General features: G+C 42.3%; 1 protein-coding gene across 1 annotated transcript in view; it reads left to right on the forward strand.

Moving 5' to 3' along the window:
* DISC1 (DISC1 scaffold protein) overlaps positions 1-8,844 on the forward strand; it is a 407,183-nt gene extending 398,339 nt beyond the window's left edge. Inside the window, exons 13-14 of the mRNA XM_088841835.1 lie at positions 3,329-3,487; positions 5,378-8,844. Coding sequence (XP_088697961.1) covers positions 3,329-3,469 — 141 coding nt within the window. The 3' untranslated portion in view covers positions 3,470-3,487; positions 5,378-8,844. The remainder of the gene's footprint in view (positions 1-3,328; positions 3,488-5,377) is intronic.
* The last annotated feature ends 15,399 nt before the right edge of the window (positions 8,845-24,243 follow it).

Raw genomic sequence — 24,243 nt, forward strand, 5'->3', positions numbered from 1 at the left:
AAATACTCAATTGATTTTGATATATAAACAAAAGACCTCTTTGAAAAAATCTGAGGATCTTTTGGATATGGCTGCCCTAAAGGACAGTGTTGTCTTACCACTGGAAGACACATGTGAAACGTGCCTTTATTCATTGCAAACACACTCTGCACAATTTTACTATCAAGAAGTAATGTTCTTGGCACTTCCCTGCTGGTGCACTAGTGAAGAATCCGCCTTTCAATGTAGGGGACGTGGATGTAATCCCTAGTCAAGGAGCAAAGATCTCATTTGCTTCCAGGCAGCCAAGCCCGTGTGGCAAAACTCACAAGCTTATGTGCTACAGCAAAGACCCAGCACAGCCAAAATTTAAAAAAACCTTTTTTAATTGTAAAAAAAAAAATTTTTAAAGAAGTAATACTTTTGCCTAATATACCTATGGCAAGGTGGTCTCAGGTACAAAGAGGTTTTTAAAGATACTGGCATGCCAATCCCTGTGCCATTGTTGTAATTAATGTGTGGATTTTCTTAGCTGCCACAGATCTTTGGTAGTGTTATCTGTTACAGAGAATGAAATACCCACTTGGCTGAGAGGCTGCTAGGCACAGGCATACTAAGAATCATTTAACTCCTTTTAGACCTCTTCTTGAACTTAGATGTAATGAGCACCTCTGTCACATATACATAAATTCCAACACCGAAGTTTTACTCTGTTTCCTCAGAACTTTCACAAAACACATGGTCAGATGTCAGTCGGCTTTAACTATGAACTTACTGGAGGAGCAGTCAGAAAATCTGCATTTTATAAGTAAGATAATGAAAGCATTGGGTGGTTTGCCAGCTTCCCAGAGCTGATGGGCACGTCCTCAAATTCCCATCTTCTCATTCTTCCCTGAGTCCCTGGAGCTTATTGTCTGAGGGGCTGAGATTGTCTGAGGTTGTTGTCTGAGTGTTATTTTAGTTGTATAACATAGTCTTTTTCTTTCGTGGCTTCTCTGTCACTTTCTTTGCAAAACCCTTTTTCTGTGTGTTCTCCCAGTGCTAGACATTTTATGAGTTCTTTCAGAGGCAGTTGAGTTTGGTTCAGTTTCTGTCTTTCAAAACCTTGGTTGTCATTCAGCATATCACAAGAGTGGGGCATGTAGTCCCAGACTGCCTTTCAGAGGTAATTAAGTCTCAGGAGTTTGTCAAGATTCATACACTGCTTAAGCTCTATGCTTACTCTTTATAAATATAGCTTAACTTTGTGATTGGTATTTGGTCTGGGACCACTTATGTTCTTGCTTGTATAAAGTCATATGTGTTTTCACTAAAGATTAACAGAACTGTTCAGAGAAATATAAGAAAACGAAGTTTTTTAAAAAAGATAAAAGACAAGTGTTGGATACTTTCTTCTCTTGGATTTCAACTCCACTCTCGATCCTCCCCCCCCCGCCAAGTTCAAGTGCAAGGAGTGAATCATCATAGTAGATGTCTGTAAATTATGTAAATGATGAAGTCTGGTGAGGCTTCAAGAGCAAGAATAACTGCCAAACCTTGTCAGGGTGGCTCAGCGATTTTTGCTTAGGTGAGGTTCATTTGCATAATTCCCAGGATCCTTTGGAATTCCTTATTTAAAAAAGAAAAAAGAAAGCTTCCTATAGTCATAACCTAAAGGTATCTCTATTTCCTGACACTGCATCGGCATCGCATTTGGATAAAACAACATTGTAGTAGATGTAGGCAGTCTGAGTGGGAAGATTTCTGCAAGCTGCTTACCCTGAAGCTTTCTGTTTTCTCCATGTCTGATCTAGTAATATTTAAGTGGTCTCACCTCATGCGATGACTTTACAGCATTTAAGTGGTGTCAACATGTTTCTGTGTTTCTTCTTAAGTTCCTGTTGGATGAAGTTAAATCAGTTTGCTTATTAAATTAAGAGAACTAATCCACCGCTCATTCTGTATTTATCTTCGAGTTGTTCTGACTGCAGGTACACCAGGAAAAGCAGAGTTAGCTCTGGAGAGACAGGAAGACAGCCATTGGCTGAATGTTCCCGAGTTTAAACACCTAGAAGGAAGCTCATCTCTTAAAAGAGTGGGTCATATTATTTACTCCATACAATTATTTGCTAAGTTCTCTGTGATTGCTTTATCTACAGGAGAAACAACCTTATAGGCTAGGAAACTAAGAGCCCAACAGTTTAAAGAAAAATGTATCAACCAACTAGCCAACCCAGAGAATGCAAGCTCCCTGCCTTCTGTCAAATCTCTAGTGCCCTGAATGGCTGTTTTACAAGTACCCTAGAGCATAATAACTCCGTCTAGTCAAGGCAATGGTTTTTGCCGTGGTCATGTATGGATGTGAGAGTTGGACTGTGAAGAAAGCTGATCGCCGAAGAATCGATGATTTTGAACTGTGGTGTTGGAGAAGACTCTTGAGAGTCCCTTATACTGCAAGGAGATCCAACCAGTCCATTCTAAAGGAGATCAATCCTGGATGTTCATTGGAGGGACTGATGCTAAAGCTGAGGCTGCAATACTTTGGCCACCTCATGCGACGAGTTGACTCACTGGAAAAGACTCTGATGCTGGGAAAGGTTGGGGGCGGGAGGAGAAGGGGACGACGGAGAATGAGATGGCTGGATGGCATCACCGACTCTGTGGACATGAGTTTGAGTGTACTCCGGGAGTTAGTGATGGACAGGGAGGCCTGGTGTGCTGTGATTCATGGGGTCGCGGAGAGTCGGACATGACTGAGCGACTGAACTGAACTGAACTGAGAGCATAATAACACATGACAGCAGATTAGAATCAAAGGGGTTTTGAAGTCATTGTTTCAGGAGAAAACTGAGATTCAAAATGATTTACACAAGGTGACAAGGCTGGCCAGTGGCCGACAGGCATTGTAACTCATAACTCTGAGTGTGGACCTGTGGTGGCGCCCAGTCCTGACGTTCTCCAGGAGACTCTGGTTTCCAGCCTTCTTTCCTTTCCACGGTCAGAGCACTTGGATGTGCCAGGGGCCCCCACACCAGCAGGGGGCTTAGCAGGAGTACAGTCACTCTGACCATATTCCATGGAGCATCCTAGCTTGCCATCTGTCTCAGTCTAAAAGCTGACTCTTCCTTTTCCTGTTGGAAACCTTCCTTGGGTTAGTCAATGACCTCGGGCCTCTTAGGAACTGCAGTCGCTCTTAAAAGAAGTGTAACATTTGTATTAATATTTAATTGGTCCAATTTGGAGGAACTTGAAACTGCAATTAGAGGGCAGTGCCCATCTGCTTTCAGCAGGCACGTGGCTCTTACCAGATTCCTGGGAGGCTGCAGGGGCCGCCTGTCACCTTCACGTGTGTTCCTTAACAACGTGCGCACAGTCTCTCAAGGGGGAGCTCCAGATGGTGAAGGAAACTCTCCAGGCCATGGCCCTGCAGCTCCAGCCAGCAAAGGAGGCAGGGGAGAGGGAGGCTGCAGCTTCCTGTGTGACAGCTGGCGTCCGGGAAGCACAGGCCTGAGGCCTGACAGGACAGAGGGTGAGTGACCATGTCTTCAGCATGAGTGCTCGGGGCCTCTCCCACCCCTTCTGCATAACCAGTGTGCCTGAACCCATTATGGAGATGCGCAGCCTGGATGCCCAGCCAAAGGGTGGTCCTCTCTCCTGGGGCTGAGTTCAGGGGAGTCTGCAGATTGGAATATGCAGGGTGGGTGGGTGATCTGCTGATTTTCTTCTGTCAGTCTGAGACACTTTGACTGTGTCGTTAACAAGAGCATCCTGCAGAGAACTTGAAAAAAATCGCTCTGTTACAGACCCCATTAGACAGACAGTGAAAGTGTTAGTTGCTCAGTCGTGTCCAGCTCTTTGCGACCCCACGAACTGTAGCCCCCCAGGCTCCTCTGTCCATGGAATTTTCCAGGCAAGAATATGGGGGTGGGTTGCCATTCCCTTCTCCAGGGAATCTTCCCAACCTAGGGATCAAACCTGGGTCTCCTGCATTGCAGGCAGTTTCCTTACCATCTGAGCCACCAAGGAAGCCTCATTAGACAGAAGTTGGGGTGAATTCTGCTAGAAAGATGTCTTTTTTCCTGCATCATCTTGCTTTCTGCTACAGTTAAAACAGCTCCTGATTTAAGAACTTACAAAAAAGGAAAGCATACATATCTCTTTCATCATACCTGCTCCACTTTCCTACAGGCACATGGTATAAGGGAGCTAATTAACCCTAGAATCTGGAAATAACAGCTTTTCACCTTCTCCTGTGATTCTCTATTATCTCAGGAGAATTAAGATCAAAATTTCCATAAGGTATTTTTAAAGAGACAGCCTATCATGAGCCCCAGCCCTCTGGTTTTCCTATTGTCACAATGCCTATCTTTTCAGGACTTGCTGAAATTCACTGACAACTAGAGCAGGAAGGGAGTAGGGGCCATAAGTGGGTTGGGAACTTATTTAAATGTTTAAGCCTCTCCTATATTCCCCTGAACCAGTCTCACCCAGGGTCAGGCAGGACATGGAAGTGGAAAGCTTCAGTGCAGTATAGTACTCAGTGAGGCAGGGCTGTACTCAGATAATCAGCGCTGTACTCAGTTAATCACTGCTGTGCTTGGTTAATCAGTGCTGTACTCAGTCAGGCAGTGCTGCACTCAGTGAGGCAGTGCTGAACTCAGTTAACCAGTGCTGTACTCGGTGAGGCAGGCCTGTAGTCAGTAATAGTAATGTGGGGCACTGAAGGGCCCTCCCTGCTGAGGCGGCCATGGAACAGCCTGAGCTCACCCAACAGCACTTCCCAAAGTGCACTGAGGAAGGCAGCCTTGAGAGATGCTCTGCAGACACACCATGATCCTTTGGCATGTTTGGGAAGTGTCCTAGGCCATCATTTCTGCTGGAGAGCAATGGTGCAACCAGCATATTAGCTTTTGAGAGTGCTTCAACTAAGAAAACCCTCTTGATTCCGTCTCACCCCAAACTCCCCAAGTTTAATGGATCATAGTTTTTAAATTTAAATTCTATTAATATTCCATCAGTCTACTGCATTCTCTAGGGGTGTCATGATCCAAGTGCTGGTTTATATCACTTATGTATGCGTTAGAGATGAAACTCAAAACCTTTGCTGTGCTGTGTTGTGCTTAGCTGCTCAGTCATGTCTGACTCTGCAACCCCATGGACTGCAGCCCACCAGGCTCCTCTGTCCATGGGGATTCTCCAGGCAAGAATACTGGACTGGGTTGCCATGCCCTCCTCCAGGGGATCTTCCCAACCCAGGGATTGAATCCAGGTCTCCCACATTGCAGGCAGATTCTTTACTGACTGAGCTACCAGGAAAGCCCCAAATTTTTGCAGTGTTGAGTTAGTAAGGACTGGCCACAGTCTGTAAGTATAATTGACTAACTGGTGTTTTTGTATTTCTGTCTCTTGATGCTCACAGGAGTAGTGACGCTCCTGTCTTCATTCGGATCCATGGACAGAAGACAATCTTTGTCATTTTCTGAAGTCACACTGCCATTTCCAAAGGCAGCTGGTGCTTTGCTCAGCTTTCCATGCTGTGCAGTGCTTCCGTCAGGAGATGGCCTTGCTTAAGCCAGCAGGTGGCCATGGTCCAGGGAACAAGCAAAAGCACAGCATTTGGATTTTATGATTGTATTTTCTATAATTTTCTGGTGAGCACTTAAAAATATATATATGCATATTTTAGTAATAATATAATTAGTTTGTTCTAGGAATTCTTTTCAATGTTTTTAAGTGATGGAGCAAATTCCTGAATTATTTATCATGTCTAAGCAATATTAGGTACTAGTCACATGGCACATGGGATTCCTCCTTGAATTAATTCCAGTGAAGCAAAACTTGTAGAGTCAGAATTGCCTCTAATGAATTCCTACTTTGAGAAGTGTCATCTTAAGAAACCCCACGAGACATCTTAACAGTCACCTGACGCAAGTGTTTTATATTACTCAGGTACCATCATGAATAATTCTGTGAGGTTATGATGTATCTGAAAATTCTGGAAGCTAATGACTATCTGAGTGTGCCCCAAATAAGTGTTCTCCAGTGCCCCAGTGGGCAGCATATCCATCTCCTTGCTGAGATGCCAGATCAAGGTGGGTGAATGATGCTTTAACCACCTGCTGCAGCTCATCCCTAGTCTGTGCTGGTATCAGAGGCAGCCAGGAAGCCTGCACAAGGCCAGGGTGTTTCTTCTGCCCACACGACCTTCTCACGGCCCTCTTCAGCCACTGTGACCCCAAAAAACCCAGGGCTGTGTATCCAAAACCATCATATAGGGCAGTTTCTGTCAGGGCAACATAAGAGGAGATTAGAGCTTGAATTTAAAACCCACAAAGCAATACCAATAAAAAAATCTCAGCTTTTATGGAGACAGTCAGGACCACAAGCACAAGTGCAGGTGGAAAATGATGACTTTGGGTCTGATTCCATGGCAGCATGCAAGAGAATCCCTGACAGATTACATGGTAGTCTGCACTGAGCTGCTGGCATCTGGATGCCAGCCATTTGTCTTCCACCAGCCTGAGCTGCGGCATGTTGTCAGTCAGTGACATTCCCGGTGCCTTCTAACTTCTTGAAATTTCAACATCAAAATGATCTTCCTCAAATCTCTTCCTGTGTAGTAGGGGTGAATTCCCCAGCACAGGAGCATGGAAGTGCTCACGTGTGTGTGTTGGGACTGTTCCAACACCTTTATAATCATTATCATCTTAATTCTTATGCCAACCTTATGGGGCAGGTGTTTGTAGTTGATGAAATTGAACCTCGGGAGACATGAACGTTGCCCACAGCACAGAGCAGGTGAATCAGGGACCAGAAGCAACAGACTGCTGAAGACAGGCAGACCACTCTTACCTGTGTTCTTACTAAAGTGCTTTCAATGTCTGTGGGGGACTGCGAGCCCTGGAGCTTATTTCTTCCCTTGAGAACAGGTGGTCATCTTGGAACTCCTGCTTGAGAATCAGAGAACTGAACCTAGGGAAACCCTGACTCCTCACACCCCAAGTTGAGCCTCACTGCACTGTGACCGTGAAGTCTAGGCTCACACAGGCTTCAAGGACCCACCACCCACCACTGTCCTAATCCACCACTCATTCCCCATCCCCTGTAAAGTCATGCCAGGAGCAACCACCTACTCCCCGACAACAGGCAGATTTTCTTGAAAACGTCCATCTAATCGGTGTTTTTCAGAAAACATTAGAGAAAGCAGCTTTACACTCACTGTTTAATGGCTTACATTAATAAATAATTTGATGCTCTAATTTTGAATGCCCTCATCTTATCTAATCTTTGAATTTTGTCATGTAATTTATTACTTCATGAACTTTACTTTTTATGTATTAAACCAAAAATGTTACCCAAGTCATTGGTGCACCTTTAACATTTTTTTTTTTTATCTTCTGGAGTATGGAGGATAGAAAAATGTATCAGCTTTACTTGTCTCATCTTTCTGTTATAGGATGAGTCACGTATTTACATTGCACAAAATGCTTCTAATAAAGCAATGCTTTAAAAGTGTGCATGTGTTTGCTTTCAGATATTAACCAGTCAGAAAATGATGGAATTTTATATTCCAGACCCTTTGAAGAAATTGAAAATAACATTACCATTTAGTGGGGAATAGGACAGAGTGCCCACTAACAACACCGAAATATTTTGCTGGAGATACTGGCTTAGGCAAGAAAAACAAATGAGAGTTACAAGCTGGAAGGGAGGAGATACAACATTAATAGAGACAGGTAATGTCATTGTAAGCCAGACAACCTAAGAGAATTAACACACACAAAATTTATTTACACAAATAACAACACAATCAGCTTACCAAAATCAGTATGCTTTACATATACAAATAATAACCAGAAATAAAGTATAAGAAAAGACCTACTTTCAATAGCAACAAGAAGAGAAAACAGCTAGGAACAAATTTAAATATGAAATATATAAGACTTACCTGAAGGAAATTTTAAGATGAAGAACACAAGAGCAGAATTGAATACAGAGAATGACATTAAATTTTGGGTAGAAAGTCATCATAAATTGTCAGACCTCTGTAAAAAATTCTTAAATATTACCTGACCCCAACAGAGTCACAAATGTCTAGATGTTCTCAGCAACCATTCTCTGCTTCATCCTTTCTAGCAGTTCCCCATTCAGGTGCTTAAACTACAAATGTACTCATACATGAGCGGAGTTGCCATAGGCATTTATATTGTTAAAGCAGTTAAACAAGGAGTCCATTAGCCTGAGGGAGCTCCAATGCCCTGGCACCTATGCCAGCAAGCCCACATGTAGGCCTGCAAGTGCTTCAAGGTTATGAAATTGAAGCCCGAGGACGACCAGCCACTAACAGCCAATTAGGCTTTGAACTGTAGCCAATCAGTGCTTCCCTTGCTTCCACGTTTTCTCTGTGAAACTTTTTCTTCCTCCTATCAGTGGTGTCTCCCAACTACTTCTGGTTTGGCACCGCCTGATTCAGATTGACTTTTGCTCAAAAAAAAACTCTTAAAAAGTTTAAAATGCCTCAGTATATTTTTTAACAGCCCTATTGTTTGTAAGAGAGAAAATTGAAAACAAGCTAAATTTTCATCCATAGCAAACTGTTTTTAAATAAATTATGGCACAGCCACACTATGGAATGCTTTGAAGTTGCTCAAAGGTCTTTCTATACATGTCTACTTGCATCTGCAGAAACATCACTGCAAAGGGGTCCACTTAACTTGGGGAAGAGGGTTGGAAGGAGATTTACTTTTTCTGTGTCCTGTTCTTTTAAAAGTTTGTACCAAGCGCTTATGCTTATTTATTCAAACAATAAGTTCTTTAAGGAAAAAACCATGCTCACAGAGACTGGAGGTTGGCCCTCGGGACCAGGCCCCCCAGCACTGCCTCAGAATTCACCCCTCATAAGCATGCACTGTGTACCCAGCACCATACTGGGGAGTGCGCCACATATTGGTGATAAAAAGACAGCTGTCAGATATTATGATCAAATGATCTGAAGCAAGTAACTGACAGTATTTATAATTATAAATATTATATATTATAAAATGTTATAAATATTACCACTTTAAAGACAAGGGATGAATTTTGTTTTGACACTTGAACAATGATGTCGGGTGGTAAAGTACCAAAAATTCAATCCCCTCTGTAATTCCAGTTCTGGTCCTGGGTTAGGGAGTTGGGCAAAGCCTCCTTCCTTGGAACACAAGATCTAAGAGAGCTGTAGTTGGCTGTGAAGACAGTGGGGCTGGGGGAATGGAGTTGCATCTCTCCCCCATTGATTCTTAGGAGTTACTTGTGCAATCAGCGTTTTATTCAAATAGGTAGGCTTTTAAAAGTATACTTTTACATATACTTTCACACTGGAGAAAGGAGGTTCTGACAGACACCAGAGTGAAGAACAGTCCAGAAAATATCTCCTCTCATTATTAAAATAACACAAAAGAACTGACTGATTTTACTCTTCTGTTTCCAAGACTTTGAGGCATCTGTTGGAAACAGCTCAAGTGCATGACAGGAATTTGATCTCTTCCCATTGTCTATTTATTCACTCCAGAAACGTTTATTGAATTCTTATTATTAAAATTGTTCTCTATATTATGGATAAATTCGTGACTATTTATAGATTTATAGAGCTTAAAATCTTAGTGAAAATCATTCAGCCAGTAATGAAAATGTGTGTTGCTTCTCAGAATTCTTGGCTTTACATTTACATGATAAAGTGTAAGACAATGCACACACAGAAAGACACCCAACAGCACTTAAGTTTATATTAAGCAACAGTCACTCATTATTTTGTCTTCTGTATTATTTTATTTATAAAAACAACATTAAAAATTGTTTTAAAAGATTCATGTATAAACCACTAATCTTCATTTTTCTATTTGTCTACACAAAAATATATTTTCATTAAAGTGCGACAAGTCTATTTTTTATTCTGCTTTTTATGTTTAAGATGACGGTATTTTCCATTTTGCTACATAATCATTGTAATCTTTGTATTTGTTGCTGCATAATGTTCTATCAAGTTGATCTGCTGTAACTTAGATATTCCTATGTCCATCCATCTGTCCTAAGTCACTTCAGTTGTGTCTGACTCTTTGAGACTCCCAGGCTCCTCTGTCCATGGGATTCTCCAGGCAAAAATACCGGGATGGGTTACTATGCCCTCCTTCAGGGGATCTTCCTGAAACAGGGACAGAACCAGTGTCCCTTAGGTTTCCTGCACCAGCAGGTGGGTACTTTACCACTAGCACAACCTGGGAAGTCTCTATTCCTGTGTCAGTTTAGTTCAGTTCAGTCGCTTGGTCGTGTCTGACTCTTTGCGACCCCATGGACTGCAGCATGCCAGGCCTCCCTGTTCATCAGCAGCTCCCGGAGCTTACTTAAACTCATGTCCATTGAGTTGGTGATGCCATCCAACCATCTCATCCTCTATCATCCCCTTCTCCTCCCACCTTCAATCTTTCCCAGCATGAGGGTTTTGTCAAATGAGTCAGCTCTTTACATCAGTTGGCCAAAGTATTGGGGCTTCAGCTTCAGCATCAGTCCTTCCAATGAATATTCAGGACTGATTTCCTTTAGGATGGACTGGCTGGATCTCCTTGCAGTCCAAGGGACTCTCAAGAGTTTTCTTCAACACCACAGTTCAAAAGCATCAAGTCTTCGGTGCTCAGCTTTCTTTATAATCCAACTCTCACATCTATACATGACTACTGGAAAAACCATAGCTTTGACTAGATGGACCTTTGTCGGCAAAGTAATGCCTCTGCTTTTTAGTATGCTGTCTAGGTTGGTCATAGCTTTTCTTCCAAGGAGCAAGCATCTTTTAATTTCATGGCTGCAGTGATTTTGGAGCCCAAAAAAATAGTCTGTCACTGTTTCCACTGTTTCCCCGTCTATTTGCCATGAAGTGATGGGGCCAGATGCCATGATCTTAGTTTTCTGAATGTTGAGCTTTAAGCCAGGTTTTTCACTCTCTTCTTTCAATTTCATCAAGAGGCTCTTTAGTTCTTCTTCTCTTTCTGCCATAAGGGTGGTGTTATCTGCATATCTGAGGTTACTGATATTTCTCCCGGCAATCTTGATTCCAGCTTGTGCTTCTTCCAGCCCAGCGTTCCTCATGATGTACTCTGCATATAAGTTAAATAAGCAGGGTGACAATATACAGCCTTGACGTACTCCTTTTCCTATTTGGAACCAGTCTGTTGTTCCATGTCCAGTTCTAACTGCTGCTTCTTGACCTGCATATCGGTTTCTCAGGAGACAGGTCAGGTGGTCTGGTATTACCATCTCTTTTCAGAATTTTCCACAGTTTATTGTGATCTACATAGTCAAAGTCTTTGGCAGAGTCAATAAGCAGAAGTAGATGTTTTTCTGGAACTCTCTTGCTTTTTCTATGATCCAAGGGATGTTGGCAATTTGATCTCTGGTTCCTCTGCCTTTTCTAAATCCAGCTTGAACATCTGGAAGTTCATGGTTCATGTACTGTTGGAGCCTGGTTTGGAGAATTTTGAGCATCACTTTGCTTGCATGTGAGATGAGTGCAATTGTGCGGTAGTTTGAACATTCTTTGGCTTGCTTTTCTTTGGGATTGGAATGAAAACTGACCTTTTCCAGTCCTGTGGCCACTGCTGAGTTTTCCAAATTTGCTGGCATATTGAGTGCAGTACTTTCACAGCATCATCTTTTAAAACTTGAAATAGCTCAACTGGAATTCCATCACCTCCACTAGGTTTGTTCATAGTGATGCTTCCTAAGGCCCACTTGACTTCACATTCAGGATGTCTGACTTTAGGTTAGTGATCACGCCATCATGGTTATCTGGGTCATGAAGATCTTTTTTGTACAATTCTTCTGTATTCTTGCCACCTCTTCTTAATATCTTCTGCTTCTGTTAGGTCCATAATATTTCTGTCCTTTATTGAGCCCATCTTTGCATGAAATGTTCCCTTGGTATCTCTAATTTTCTTGAAGAGATCTAATCTTTTCCATTTTATTATTTTCCTCTATTTCTTTCCTGTGTCATTGGGTATTAAATCTTTCCAATATTTTGCTGTTGTAGACAAAGCTACAACAATATTTTCATGCATATAGATTTTCCTTTCCTTTGAATTTTGTTCCTGGGAGGAATTCCCAGGAGTGAGAATTCTGAGGTAAAAGGTAAGAAAGAGTGACTCATTTGAAATTAGGCTTAAATTAGGGAACAAATTGACGACAACAACCAGGCTGCAAGCAGCCCTTCCTCTGCCGAGGGGATTCCCAGCCAGGTATGGATTGGTTGCATTGATTTTGTGGTGCTTCCTCCTGTCACAGACATATCCACAGTTACCCCAGCAGGCAGATCACTGCTGGGTCGCGCCTGCCATTGGAAAGAGCAGCCTCAGCTCTGCAGGGCAGTCACTCCCCTCCAAGCTACGCTGCCTCCCTGCAGGTCTGTGTTCTGCCTCGTGGAGGTCTGTATTCTCACACGCAGCCAGGAGTTAGAAGACCAAAGATCCGGACTGAAGTCATTTCCCACTTGCCAGCTGTCTTCTTGATCCTTTGTTTGAATACCTGCAAAGTGAAACTGATAATAGGAAACCCTGCCATTTGGCATGGTGGAAAGACTCAAAGAGATCAATATAATGAAAGAACTGAAGGATACATCAACATATACAGGCTTTTAAAATGAGGTAACTTTTTAGTATAGAAAGTGAACAGAATCAATTTAAGTGTGGATGCAACCCAGCCAAGACCACTGTGTGCACCCAAAGGGAAGAGTGTGAGGTGTATGTGGGGTTTTCTATTTCTACTTGTTCTTTAGCACTATATTTTTGTGTTCTGATTTTTAAAATTTAATCTTATAGTTTTTATAGTATATTATACAATTATAATATTAATATATTTGTTTATTCAGTTCAGTTCAGTTTAGTTCAGTCGCTCAGTCGTGTCCGACTCTTTGCGACTCCATGAACCACAGCACGCCAGGCCTCCCTGTCCATCACCAACTCCCGGAGTTCACTCAAACTCATGCCCATCGAGTCGGTGATGCCATCCAGCCATCTCATTCTCTGTCGTCCCCGTCTCCTCCCACCCCCAATCCCTCCTAGCATCAGACTCTTTTCCAGTTTGTAGTTGCATAACATTTCACTTTGTACATTGTTCATGATATAAATTTTGTTCGATTTTATTATTGATTGGTATTTCTCGGGATGTTCCTTGAAATCATCTTGGTTTCTCTGGAGAATCTGGTACATATACTTAAATAAAGAGATCCTTTCTTGATCAATTAGAAAACGTGTTTCACATTTGTGGCTTCATGTGCCCCTTCTCCCAACTCCCAGGGTGGTCTCAGACACTCAGGAGAACGTGAAAGCTTGAAATAGAAAGTGCTTTCAGTCCAGCCTAGCTGAGGGGTAAATAATCATAATGGCTGTTTCTAAAGCATCCTCCCCAACCTGCAGACTTGCATATGAACTAGAGCTTGGCTTTGACCAGAGCCAGAACATTCCCCCTACCTGGCCCCCACCCATTTCCTTAGCCCCTGAACACTGTAGGAATGCGGATTGCAGGCCCCTGTGAGTTACCCCAGCGCTTGGTCTCCTTCCAAAGGTGTATTTCAGTACCCTGTCCCTTGACGCATCATCCTTTTTATCTCTATCCCGCTTCCACCACCTACTTTCCTAACTTTTACTGATCCTTCCCTTTTAGGGCTTTGATGATTTCCATCTCTTTTTCTTACCTAATTTATTTGCTTTTCCTCTTTAGAGTGGAAAGGAAAGGTGGCAATTCCTGATGACTTGAGAGCTCCAGGGTGAACTCTGTGATTTGGAAGCAACCTCTTCATTTATTAACCTTGAAGGGACTCTGGCTGGGGCTCTGGCATTTATCTCGCCTTCAGTGGGGACTCCTGCTCTCAGCAGGATAAGAACATCTGTAATAACCACACAGTTGGAGATGCTGGGAATGGAGACTCTGCTTCTGTAGGAGTCTTTGTAAATAGGAACCCTGCACCAAGGCTTTCTTCAACAGGATGGAAGTGTCTGATGCTTTGTGTCTACCAGAGTTCCATTCTTTACGAGCAGACGGAGTAAGAATTCCTTGACAGGAACATGAGGGGACCCAGAGAGACTTTGATAATCCCTGCTGTGGGCAAAGACACTGCTGGAGGGTGTTTTTAAAAATGAAGATGACAATAAAACAATGCACTGTTACGAAAGATGGGAGAAAATAAGAAAGCAGTAATGAGGCCGGGGAGGCAAAAGATATGTTGTAACTTTTGGGGGGAGGGAGAAATGAACATGCAAAAGACTTGTGTGCAATGGCAGGTCCCACACAAAGCACAGGAAACCTCTGATTTATTATTTGTCATACAAGGAAAATCAGATGCACGGACGGCACCAGCCAAGTGGGATCTTGCTAAGTGGAATTTTGACTTTTAAGGACAAGTGTAGATAGGCATCTCTTCTGGGCTTGAAGAGCTGGCAGTCACCAGGGAGACGCTTAACCTCAGAGGGTCTGAAGTGAGTTAAAGTGTCTGGATATTTAAAAAGATTTTGTGTATTTGGCTGCACTTACTCTTGGTTGCAGCGTGAGGAATCCTTAGTCACAGCATGCAGATTCTCAGTTGCGGCAGCGGCATTCTTAGTTCCCTGACCGAGGGTGGAAACTGAGTCCCCTGCATTGGGAGCACAGAGTCTTAACCACTGGACTAGCATGAACTCCCGGTCTGGATATTTTGTGCTTGGAAGACCCTGAGCCCTTTCCCGTTGTGAGGCCAATGAACCATGGTAGGCCTCAGATGTAAGGAAGATTCTAGACTACGAATTCACAGATAAAGGGTTTCTTTGGTTCCGTGTTTCTTTCCCATGAACAAGCGGTACTTGAGGTTCATGGCGTCAGGTCTGGACCTTGTCCTGGGTGGGTGTGCCCTGCTAGATGCCCAGAGTGGAATTCTAAAGACAGTCAGGAGAGACAGGCTAATGGAAGACTGACCCAAAGCAAGTGTCCTCAGGGATGACACCAGCCTATCCACATCGGGAACTGAGACTGACTCAGCTGGGGAGGTTGGGAACCAACACTGAATCATTTCCTTGCTCTCCCCACCCCAGCCCACCCCTTCTTCCTTTCTCTCGCTTGTTAAACCACTTTCTTGTTAAATCAGCTATTCATTGATGATGGTTATGGCAAATCTGAAATCATAGCCACTAAGAAGATTGCAATAATTGCTCTCAAATTGCCTAGTTCTTATTTTTCCCTTTGTTATGTTATCAAGACAGTATGACTCACTCTGCCATAATGCTTTTCCCTGAATCGTAAAGAGACGCCTCTCTCTCATAGAGGAAGTGAAGGATTTTCTTGAACTACTGAAAGCCTTCCCCAATTAGGGGGAAAAATTCATAAAGGCACACAGAATGAAACCTTTTATCCCCCAGACATTTCCAGAGGTAGACATGTGATTCCCACAAGTCAGCCCAGTGGCGCTGTTGGGATAAAAATTGTATTTTGGTTTTGAACCATGATGGGAAGTTGAATAGAACTGTCAAAATGGGCATGCTTCCTGGGCTCATCAGAAATAGTTACCTGCATGGACTGAAGGGCCAAAATATTCATTCATGTCCATGCAACTACCAGAGAATGGGGAAGCTTGACCACGGAAGCATCTGGGATGAAGATTCAGTACTAGAAGTTATTGCTGCTTCCTTGTGCTCTCAGATCCCATGCTCACTCTGTAGTCCCCAGGGGGTGACTCCTGTCTCCCCCACCTCATTAAAACTCTTTCTGTGTATGACCTGCCAAATCCCACAGCATTTTCTCAGTCTTCATTCCACTTGACATTTTGGTAGCTAAGTTCAGTGTTGAAACAAATCTATTCTGCATTGAATCTCTCTCTCCCCTCTGGGGTTCTAGGACTCTACATCCCCTGAGGTCTCATATTGTGTCAGTATTCCTGCTTGATTATTCCTTCTCCTGCTTCAAAGATTGATACCCTGAGCCTCTGTCCTCAGATCTCCTTTCTCACTGGGTAATTTCATCTGCTCCAACAATTTTAACATTTTCTTCCTAGAGATCATTCCCAAAGTTATGAGACAATTGAAACTACTTATTGAGCACCCACCATATGTTAAGTGGTTGTTGTTGTTGGGTCACTAAGTGTTGTTGCATCTCTTTTGTGACCTGAAAGACTGTAGCCTGCCAGGCTTCTCTGCCCATGGGATCTCCCAGGCAAGAATACTGGAGTGGGGTGCCATTTTTAGGTGCTGGGTCCCAGATTCCAAACTGTGTGTGGCTCCCGACCCAGGAATTGAACCTGGGTCTCCCACACTGCAGGCGGGACTCTTTACTGTCTGAGCAATCAGGGAAGCTATATGTGGCTCAGTATTTTCCTATCATTCTCAGATTTTGTCTTCTTTTCAGAGCTTTAGATTCTGCTGGAGATTCTTGTCACTATACCATCCCAAATTCAACATGTCTAAAACCAATTTCATTTTGTTCTTCCTTCTAAAAATCTATCATTCAGCTGTCATGACCATAGTTCCTGGTATATTTATCTTCTGGGAAACAGACAAGAACCCTCACCATTACGTTATACTCCTTCTTCCTCATCCCAAATCCAGACAGGAAAGTCTTAATGCTTTTAGCATTTCAAGTTTTTATTTCTCTCTTATTTTCTCTATTCACTATCTTGTCCAGTTTCTTGTCATACTTACTTGAACTATTGCTGTAGGTTTCTAATTGGTTTCTTTGTCTTGCATGTCTCATAATTCAAATTCGTGGTCAAAGTTATCTTCCTAAACCAATGGTTAGATCAGGCTCAAAATCTTTCAGTGATTTGTTGTTGCCCAGAACATAACATTTTTGTTCAAGGGTGATCCTTGTCTGTAGCCAGACCATCCTTCCAAACCGTCTTAAGCAACCTCCTCCCAGTTACTCTGGGTTACTCACTGTCCCTCACATTCTCACCTGTCTCCACGCCAGCCTTTGCTCATGGTTGTGCTCACAGCCTTGATTCTTGGGTTTCACGCATCTCACTTCATGATCATTTGTCCAGAGCGTGAGTGAAGAAAAGCAATGAAGCCCTGGGTTTGGGGTCTCAGCAAGTGAGTCAATAGTGATATAATTTTGGAGGTAGAGAAGAGGGTGAGTGTGTGTGTGTGTGTTGCAAGAGGGGTGCAGGGAATGGAAATTGCCAGCCAGAATATTGAGTAGGCAGCATATGTTTAAATTGGACTAGGGAGTCGTGTCCTGTTGTGTTGTCGCTAAGTTGTGTCTGACTGTTTGTCACCCCATGGGACTGCAGCATGCCAGGCTTCCCTGTCCATCACCATCTTCCAGAGCTGGTGATGGTGCTTAAATGATGATGCCATATAGATAGTGTTTAAAGCCATAGAACCATGTAGAGCAAGTAGGGAGAGAGGAGTTCTTAAAAGAGAGAGAAGTGCAAGTGGAGAAAAGGAGAGAAAATCACAGGAGATTATAAGAGTTAACAAAATCCTTGGGAGGACTTTTAATGTGAAGAAGAGCAGAAACATGATTCCATATGCAGCAGGGAACTTCCAAGGGATTTGCATGAATAATCTTAATTATAACAACAACCCCACAGGTAGTTACCCGTTATCCCTCTTCTACAGATAAGGAAATTTAAACCTATGGATCACTACCTATAAGGAGGATATATTGGATTGCCTCAGTCCAAAATCCAAAAAGAGCAATGTTACCAGGAAATAGAAACACCTTGATTCCATTTGCATGTTGTCTTATGATTAAAATACAGAGACTTTTAGCTAATACTCTGGCTGGTTTGCTTCTCTTTTTACGGAGTCTTGCACAGTATTTAGGTGCCACTGAGCTAATATATCAGTGGTTTTTAACTCATGTTGTTGTTGTTTAATCGCTAAGTCTTGTCCGATTCTTGTGACCCCACGGACTGTAAACTGCTAGGCTCCTCTGTCTATGGAATTTTCCAGGCATGAATACTGGGATACATTGCCATTTCCTTCTCCACGGAATTTCACTGGCTGAGGGACTGAAGCTGTGTCTGCTGCATTACCCGGGGGATTCTTTACCACTGAGCCACTTGGGGAGCCCTTGTAATATATATGATCAGTTTATCTTAGGTAACCCTTGAAAATGGAGGAGCTGATGGGCACCCACTGTTTCTTGGTAAACTGTTCAATTGGAACTTGGCAGAAGAGTTCATCTTCAATATGATTACAACTTACTCAAAGTTTATAATTAGGAACCTCCTTCTTTCTACATCATTTCCCTTCTTTTTAGGAACTTCTGTTCCTCAAAGTACTTGGCTCTTTGATACAATCAGACACCTCTGGTGCTCCAGATTTATGCATATATGATAGTCTAATCTGCCCTTCTTGAGACCAGCTGTGGTCCCCCACTCCTTCCCTTGGAAGCCTGGACACCCACGTGACATGTGAATAAAGTAAGTTCCCTCCCTAGGTCTTCTGTGATTGTAGTTTTCATTCTGTCTACCATCCGAAACGTGGTCCACTGGAGAAAGGAATGGCAAATCACTTCAGCATTCTTGCCTTGAGAACCCCATGAATAGTATGAAAGGCAAAAAGATATGACAATAAAAGATGAAACCACCCCCCCTCAGGTAGGGAGGTGTCCAATATGCTACTGGAGAAGAGTGGAGAAATAGTTCTGGAAGTAATGAAGAGGCTGAGCCAAAGCGGAAATGATGCCTAGTTGTAGACGCATCTGGTGGTAAAAGTAAAGTCCGATGCTGTAAAGAACAATATTGCATAGGAACCTGGAGTGTTAGCTCCATGAATCAAGGTAAATTGGAAGTGGTCAAACAGGAGATGGCAAGAGTGAACATCAACATTTTAGGAATCAGTGAACTAAAATGGACTGGAATGGGAGAACTTAATTCAGATGACCACTATATCTACTACTGTGGGCTAGAATCCCTTAGAAGGAATGGAATAGCCCTCATAGTCAGCAAAAGAGTCTGAAATGCAGTACTTGGGTGCAATCTCAAAAATTACAGAATGATCTCGGTTCATTTTTAAGGTGAACCATTCAATAACAGAGTAATCCAGATCTATGCCCCAACCACTAATGCTGAAGAAGATGAAGTTGAATGTTTCTAATGAAGACCTATGAGACCTTCAAAAGACACTAACAAAAGGTGTCCTTTTCATCATAGGGGAATCAGGAGATACCTTGGGTAACAGGCAAGTTTGACTTTGGAGTACAAAATAAAAGAGGGCAAAGGCTAACAGAATTTTGCCAAGAGAATGCACCAATCATAGCAAACAACCCTCTTCCAACAACACAAGAGACGACTCTACACTTGGACATCACCAGATGGTCAATACTGAAATCAGATTGATTTTATTCTTTGCAACTGAAGATGAAGATGCTCTATACAGTCAACAAAATTGACCAGTAGCTGAGTGTGGCTCAGATCATGAACAACTTATTGCGATATTCAGACTTAAATTGAAGAAACCACTAGGCCATTCAGGTATGACCTAAATCAAATCCTTTGTGATTATACAGTGTAAGTGACAAATAGAGTCAAGGTATTATATCTGATAGAGTGCCTGAAGAACTATGGATGGAGGTTCATAACATTGTATAGAAGGCAGTGATCAAAGCCATCCCAAAAGGACAGAAGTGTAAGAAGGCAAATGATTTTCTGAGGAGGCCTTACAAATAACTGAGAAAAGAAGAGAAATGAAAGGCAAAGGAGGAAAGGAAAGATATAACTATCTGAATGCAGAGCTCCAAAGAATAGCAAGGAGAGATAAGAAAGCCTTCCTCAGTGATCAATGCAAAGAAATAGAGGAAAACAATAGAATGGGAAAGACTAGAGATCTCTTCTAGAAAATTGAAGATACCAAGGGAACATTTCATGCAAAGATGGGCACAATAAAGGACAGAAACAGTATGAAGCTAAAAGAAGCAGAAGATATTAAGAAGAGGTGGCAGGAATACACAGAAGAACTATATAAAAAAGATCTTCATAACCCAGATAACCACAATGATGTGATCACTAACCTAGAACCAGACATCCTGGAGCATGAAGTGAAGTGGGCCTTAGGAAGAATCACTACAGACAAAGCTAGTGGAGGTGATGGAATTTCAGCTGAGCTATTTCAAGTCCTAAAAGATGATGCTGTTAAAGTGCTGACCTCAATATGCCAGCAAATTTGGAAAACTCAGCAGTGGACACAGAGCTGGAAAATGTCACTTTTCATTCCAATCTCAAAGAAGGACAATGCCAAAGAATGTTCAAACTACCACACAAATGCACTCACTTCACATGCTAGCAAGGTCATGCTCAAAATCTTTCAAGCTAGGCTCAAAATTCTCCAAGCCAGGCTTCAACAGTACATGAATGGAGAACTTCCAGATGTTCAAATTGGACTTAGAAAAGGCAGAGGAACCAGAGATCAAATTGCTAACATCTGTTGGATCTTAGAAAAAGCAAGGGAATTTCAGAAAAACATCTGCTTCATTGACTAGGCTAAAGCCTTTGACTGTGTGGATCACAATAAACTGTTGAAAATTCTGGAAGAAATGGGAATACCAGACCACCTTACCTATCTCCTGAGAAACCTGTATGCAGATCAAGAAGTGGCAGTTAGAACTGGACATTGAAGAATAGACTGGTTCAAAACTGGGAAAAGAGTATGTTAAGGCTGTGTACTGTCACCCTGCTTATCTAACTTATATGCAGAGGACATCATGCAAAATGCTGGGCTGGATGAAGGACAAGCTGGAATCAAGATTGCCAGGGCTTTCTGTAATGATATTGTTTTTAAATGCCATGTACTCAGTGAGTGATATAAACACATTGTAAATTTCAGGTTTCTAACAAAATTAAAAATTTTATTAAAAAAAAAGATTGCCGGGAGAAATATCAGTAACCTCAGATATGCAAATGATACCACCCTAATGACAGAAAGCAAAGAGGAAATAAAGAGCCTTTTGATGAAGGTGAAAAGGGAGAGTGAAAAAGCTGGCTTAAAACTCAACATTCAAAAAATGAAGATCATGGCATCCAGTCCCATCACTTCATGGCAAATAGTGGCGGGAAAATGGAAACAGTGACAGACTTTATTTTCTTGGGCTCCAAAATCACTGCAGATGGTGACTGCAGCCATGAAATTAAAAGATGCTTGTATATTAAGGCATATATATGGAATTTAGAAAGATGGTAACCTGAACCCTGTATAAGAGACTGCAAAAGAGACATAGGCATATAGAACAGTCTTTGAGACTCTGTGGGAGAGGGTGAAGGTGGGATGATTGGGGAGAATGGAATTGTAGCATGTATATTATCATAAGTGACCAGTCCAGGTTCGACACATAAATTTTCCTCTGTTCATTTCTTTGCATTTGTGCTTTTTCAATAAAAATACTTTTAACTGATGTAAAAAAATAAAATTAAATTTAAAAAAATAAATAAATTATAGTGGAGGTAATGAAGATAATGGCAACCTCCTTCAAAAAATAAAAAAATAAAAGATGCTTGTTCCTTGGAAGAAAAGCTATGACAAACCTACACATTGTCTTAAAAAGCAGAGACATCACTTTGCCAACAAAGGTCTGACTAGTCAAAGCTATGGTTTTTCCAGTAGTCATGTAGGGATGTGAGAGTTGGACCATAAAGAGTGCTGAGCACTGAAGGATTGATGCTTTCAATATGTGGTGCTGGAGAAGACTTGAGAGTCCCTTAGATTGCAAGGAGATCAAATCAGTCAATACTAAAGGAAATCAACCCTGAATATTCATTGGAAGAACTGATGCTGAAGCTGAAGCTCCATTGCCTTGGCCACCTGATGTGAAAAGCTGACTCCCTGGAAAGAGCCTGATGCTGGGAAAGATTGAGGGCAGGAGGAGAAGAGGGCAATAGAGGATGAGATGGTTGCATGGCATCTTCGACTCAATGGACATGAGTTTGAGCAAATCAGGGGGTTAGTGAAGGACAGGCAAGCCAGCCCTGCTGCACTCCATGGGGTCAGAAAGAGTTAGACACAGTTGATCGACTAAACAACTTCCCAATGTGCAAGTGATAGTTGGACTTTTGCCTGGTGTTTTTGAATCACAGGACAATAGTCATGAAAAATATAAGAAGCAGCTGGTCAAGTCAATTCTTCCCTGTTCCTGGGGTTTGAGAAGGAGAAAAAATAGAAATGGTAGTGGTAGGAGATATTTCTTTCTTTTCCTGATTAATAATCCTTATGTTCCCTAGCATAGAAGGAAGATCTGAGCAGAATACTCTGAAGAATGAATAAAAATTGATGGAGTATGTAACAACTAACAGACCAAAGCTTATCCGTCCAAGGGACTAATGTGTAAAAGGCAGACTTTCCAGGCGATGATGTCTTGCTTTAATGAGTCTAGTTCCTCCTTTTGAATTGTCTTCAGAGCCAACTGTTACCCCTCACCACCCTGGGCACACAAGCCCGTGCACAATTGCTGTCGTCCAGAGAAGTGATGTCAATTTGGCCACCGTGCCCCAACTTCACAAGGGGTTTCTCCTTCCCTTCAAATGATTGGAAGCAAGGTTGTCTGAGAAATCTAGTTCTTTCCTGGGATACAGTGAAGAGATGAAAAGGGAGTGAGAATGGATGCTGGTTCCTGAAAATGTCTAGCACGATTACTGCTCACATTTGTTACTCTGAGAAAACTGTCATGGAACTGAAGGGAAGAGCTGTGATCTGAATACAGGTTTACCGTAATCAGGACTTCCCTGATAGCTCAGTAGGTAAAGAATCTGCCTGCAGTGCAGGAGACCCCAGTTCGTATTCCTGGGTGTGGAAGATCCCCAGGAGAAGGGATAGGTTACCCACTCCAGTATTCTTGGACTTCCTATGGCTCAGCTTCAAAAGAATCTGCCTGCAATGTGGGAGACCTGGGTTGGGAAGATCCCCTGGAGAAGGGAAAGGCTACCCACTCTAGTATTTTGGCCTGAAGAATTCCATGGACTACAATCCATGGGGTCACAATGAGTCGGACATGACTGAGCCAATTTTGCTTTCACTTTACCTTAATCTAAGCTCATACTCTTAACTGGTACAACGTACTTGGCTGTGTTTGACTGTGATTAACTTCAGGTTGTTTTCAAAGAACAATATATGCCTTCAAAAAAGAAGATCTGGCACACTTAAAGTTTTCCAAAACTGACTCTGAAGACAGTTTCGAAACTGAAGTTTCAAAAATGTTTTGCATTGTGACAGTAGCACTAGAAAAACGTTAAAAAGCTTCCCAAAGAGTCAAGACCATTTTGGTGGTTGTATAAATCGTGAAATGTGCAATGACTCAAAATTCCCGCTAAAACACAGCATCTACCACCTCTGCTTATTTTCCACTGATGGAAGCACATCACAGGGCCCAAGTCCAACATCAGCAGAGTGCAAGCGATTCCCCACTCACTGGAGGCACGAATGTCCTACAACTGTGGGCAGTACAGCATCAGTTCAGTTCAGTTCAGTTCAGTCGCTCAGTCGTGTCCGACTCTCCGTGACCCCATGAATCACAGCACGCCAGGCCTCCCTGTCCATCACCAAATCCCGGAGTTCACTCAAACTCATGTCCACAGAGTCGGTGATGCCATCCAGCCATCTCACTTTCGGTCGTCCCCTTCTCCTCCCGCCCCCAAACTTTCCCAGCATCAGAGTCTTTTCCAGTGAGTCAACTCGTCGCATGAGGTGGCCAAAGTATTGCAGCTGAAAGTAAATATTTGGAAAAAACAAAATAATCTACCATAGCTTATGAAAAAGGAAAAAGAGGATAGGGAAACAAACTAGACAAAGAGCCAACTTAATAACAACAAAGTTGGAAAGCAAAATGCATTTTCCAAGAGTCATAAAAGGAAATAGAAACATATTGGTCTGTTTATTAGATTCATGGCAAGATTGAATGGAAAGACTTCTCTTAACTAAAAAGGAAAGAAATAATTTTGCAACTGAAAATATAGAAATTTCCAGAGACTGCCCCTTTGGAGATCAAATAATTTGGACATAATCATGTCAAATAACTGTGTTGCCACCACACACACTGGATCAGGGAAGAATATAGTTTAAAATTGCTCAGATTAATGGAATATGTTAAAATCTGGAAAACCTAATAATTAAATCCTAAATTATCCAAGAGTCACAAAGTAACCTTTAGAAAATTGTAAAGGACTGGCACATAAAGGGGTTTCCCAGGCGGCTCATTGACAAAGAATCTGCCTGCCAATGCAGGGGGCACAAGAGATGTGGGTTCGATCCCTGGGTCTTGATGATCCCCTGGAAAAGGAAATGGCAATGTACTCCAGTATTCTTGCTT

The sequence above is a fragment of the Moschus berezovskii genome, chromosome 12 (genome assembly GCF_049115385.1).
Source record: "Moschus berezovskii isolate FMDL1 chromosome 12, NW_MosBer_1.0, whole genome shotgun sequence".
Taxonomy (NCBI): domain Eukaryota; kingdom Metazoa; phylum Chordata; class Mammalia; order Artiodactyla; family Moschidae; genus Moschus; species Moschus berezovskii.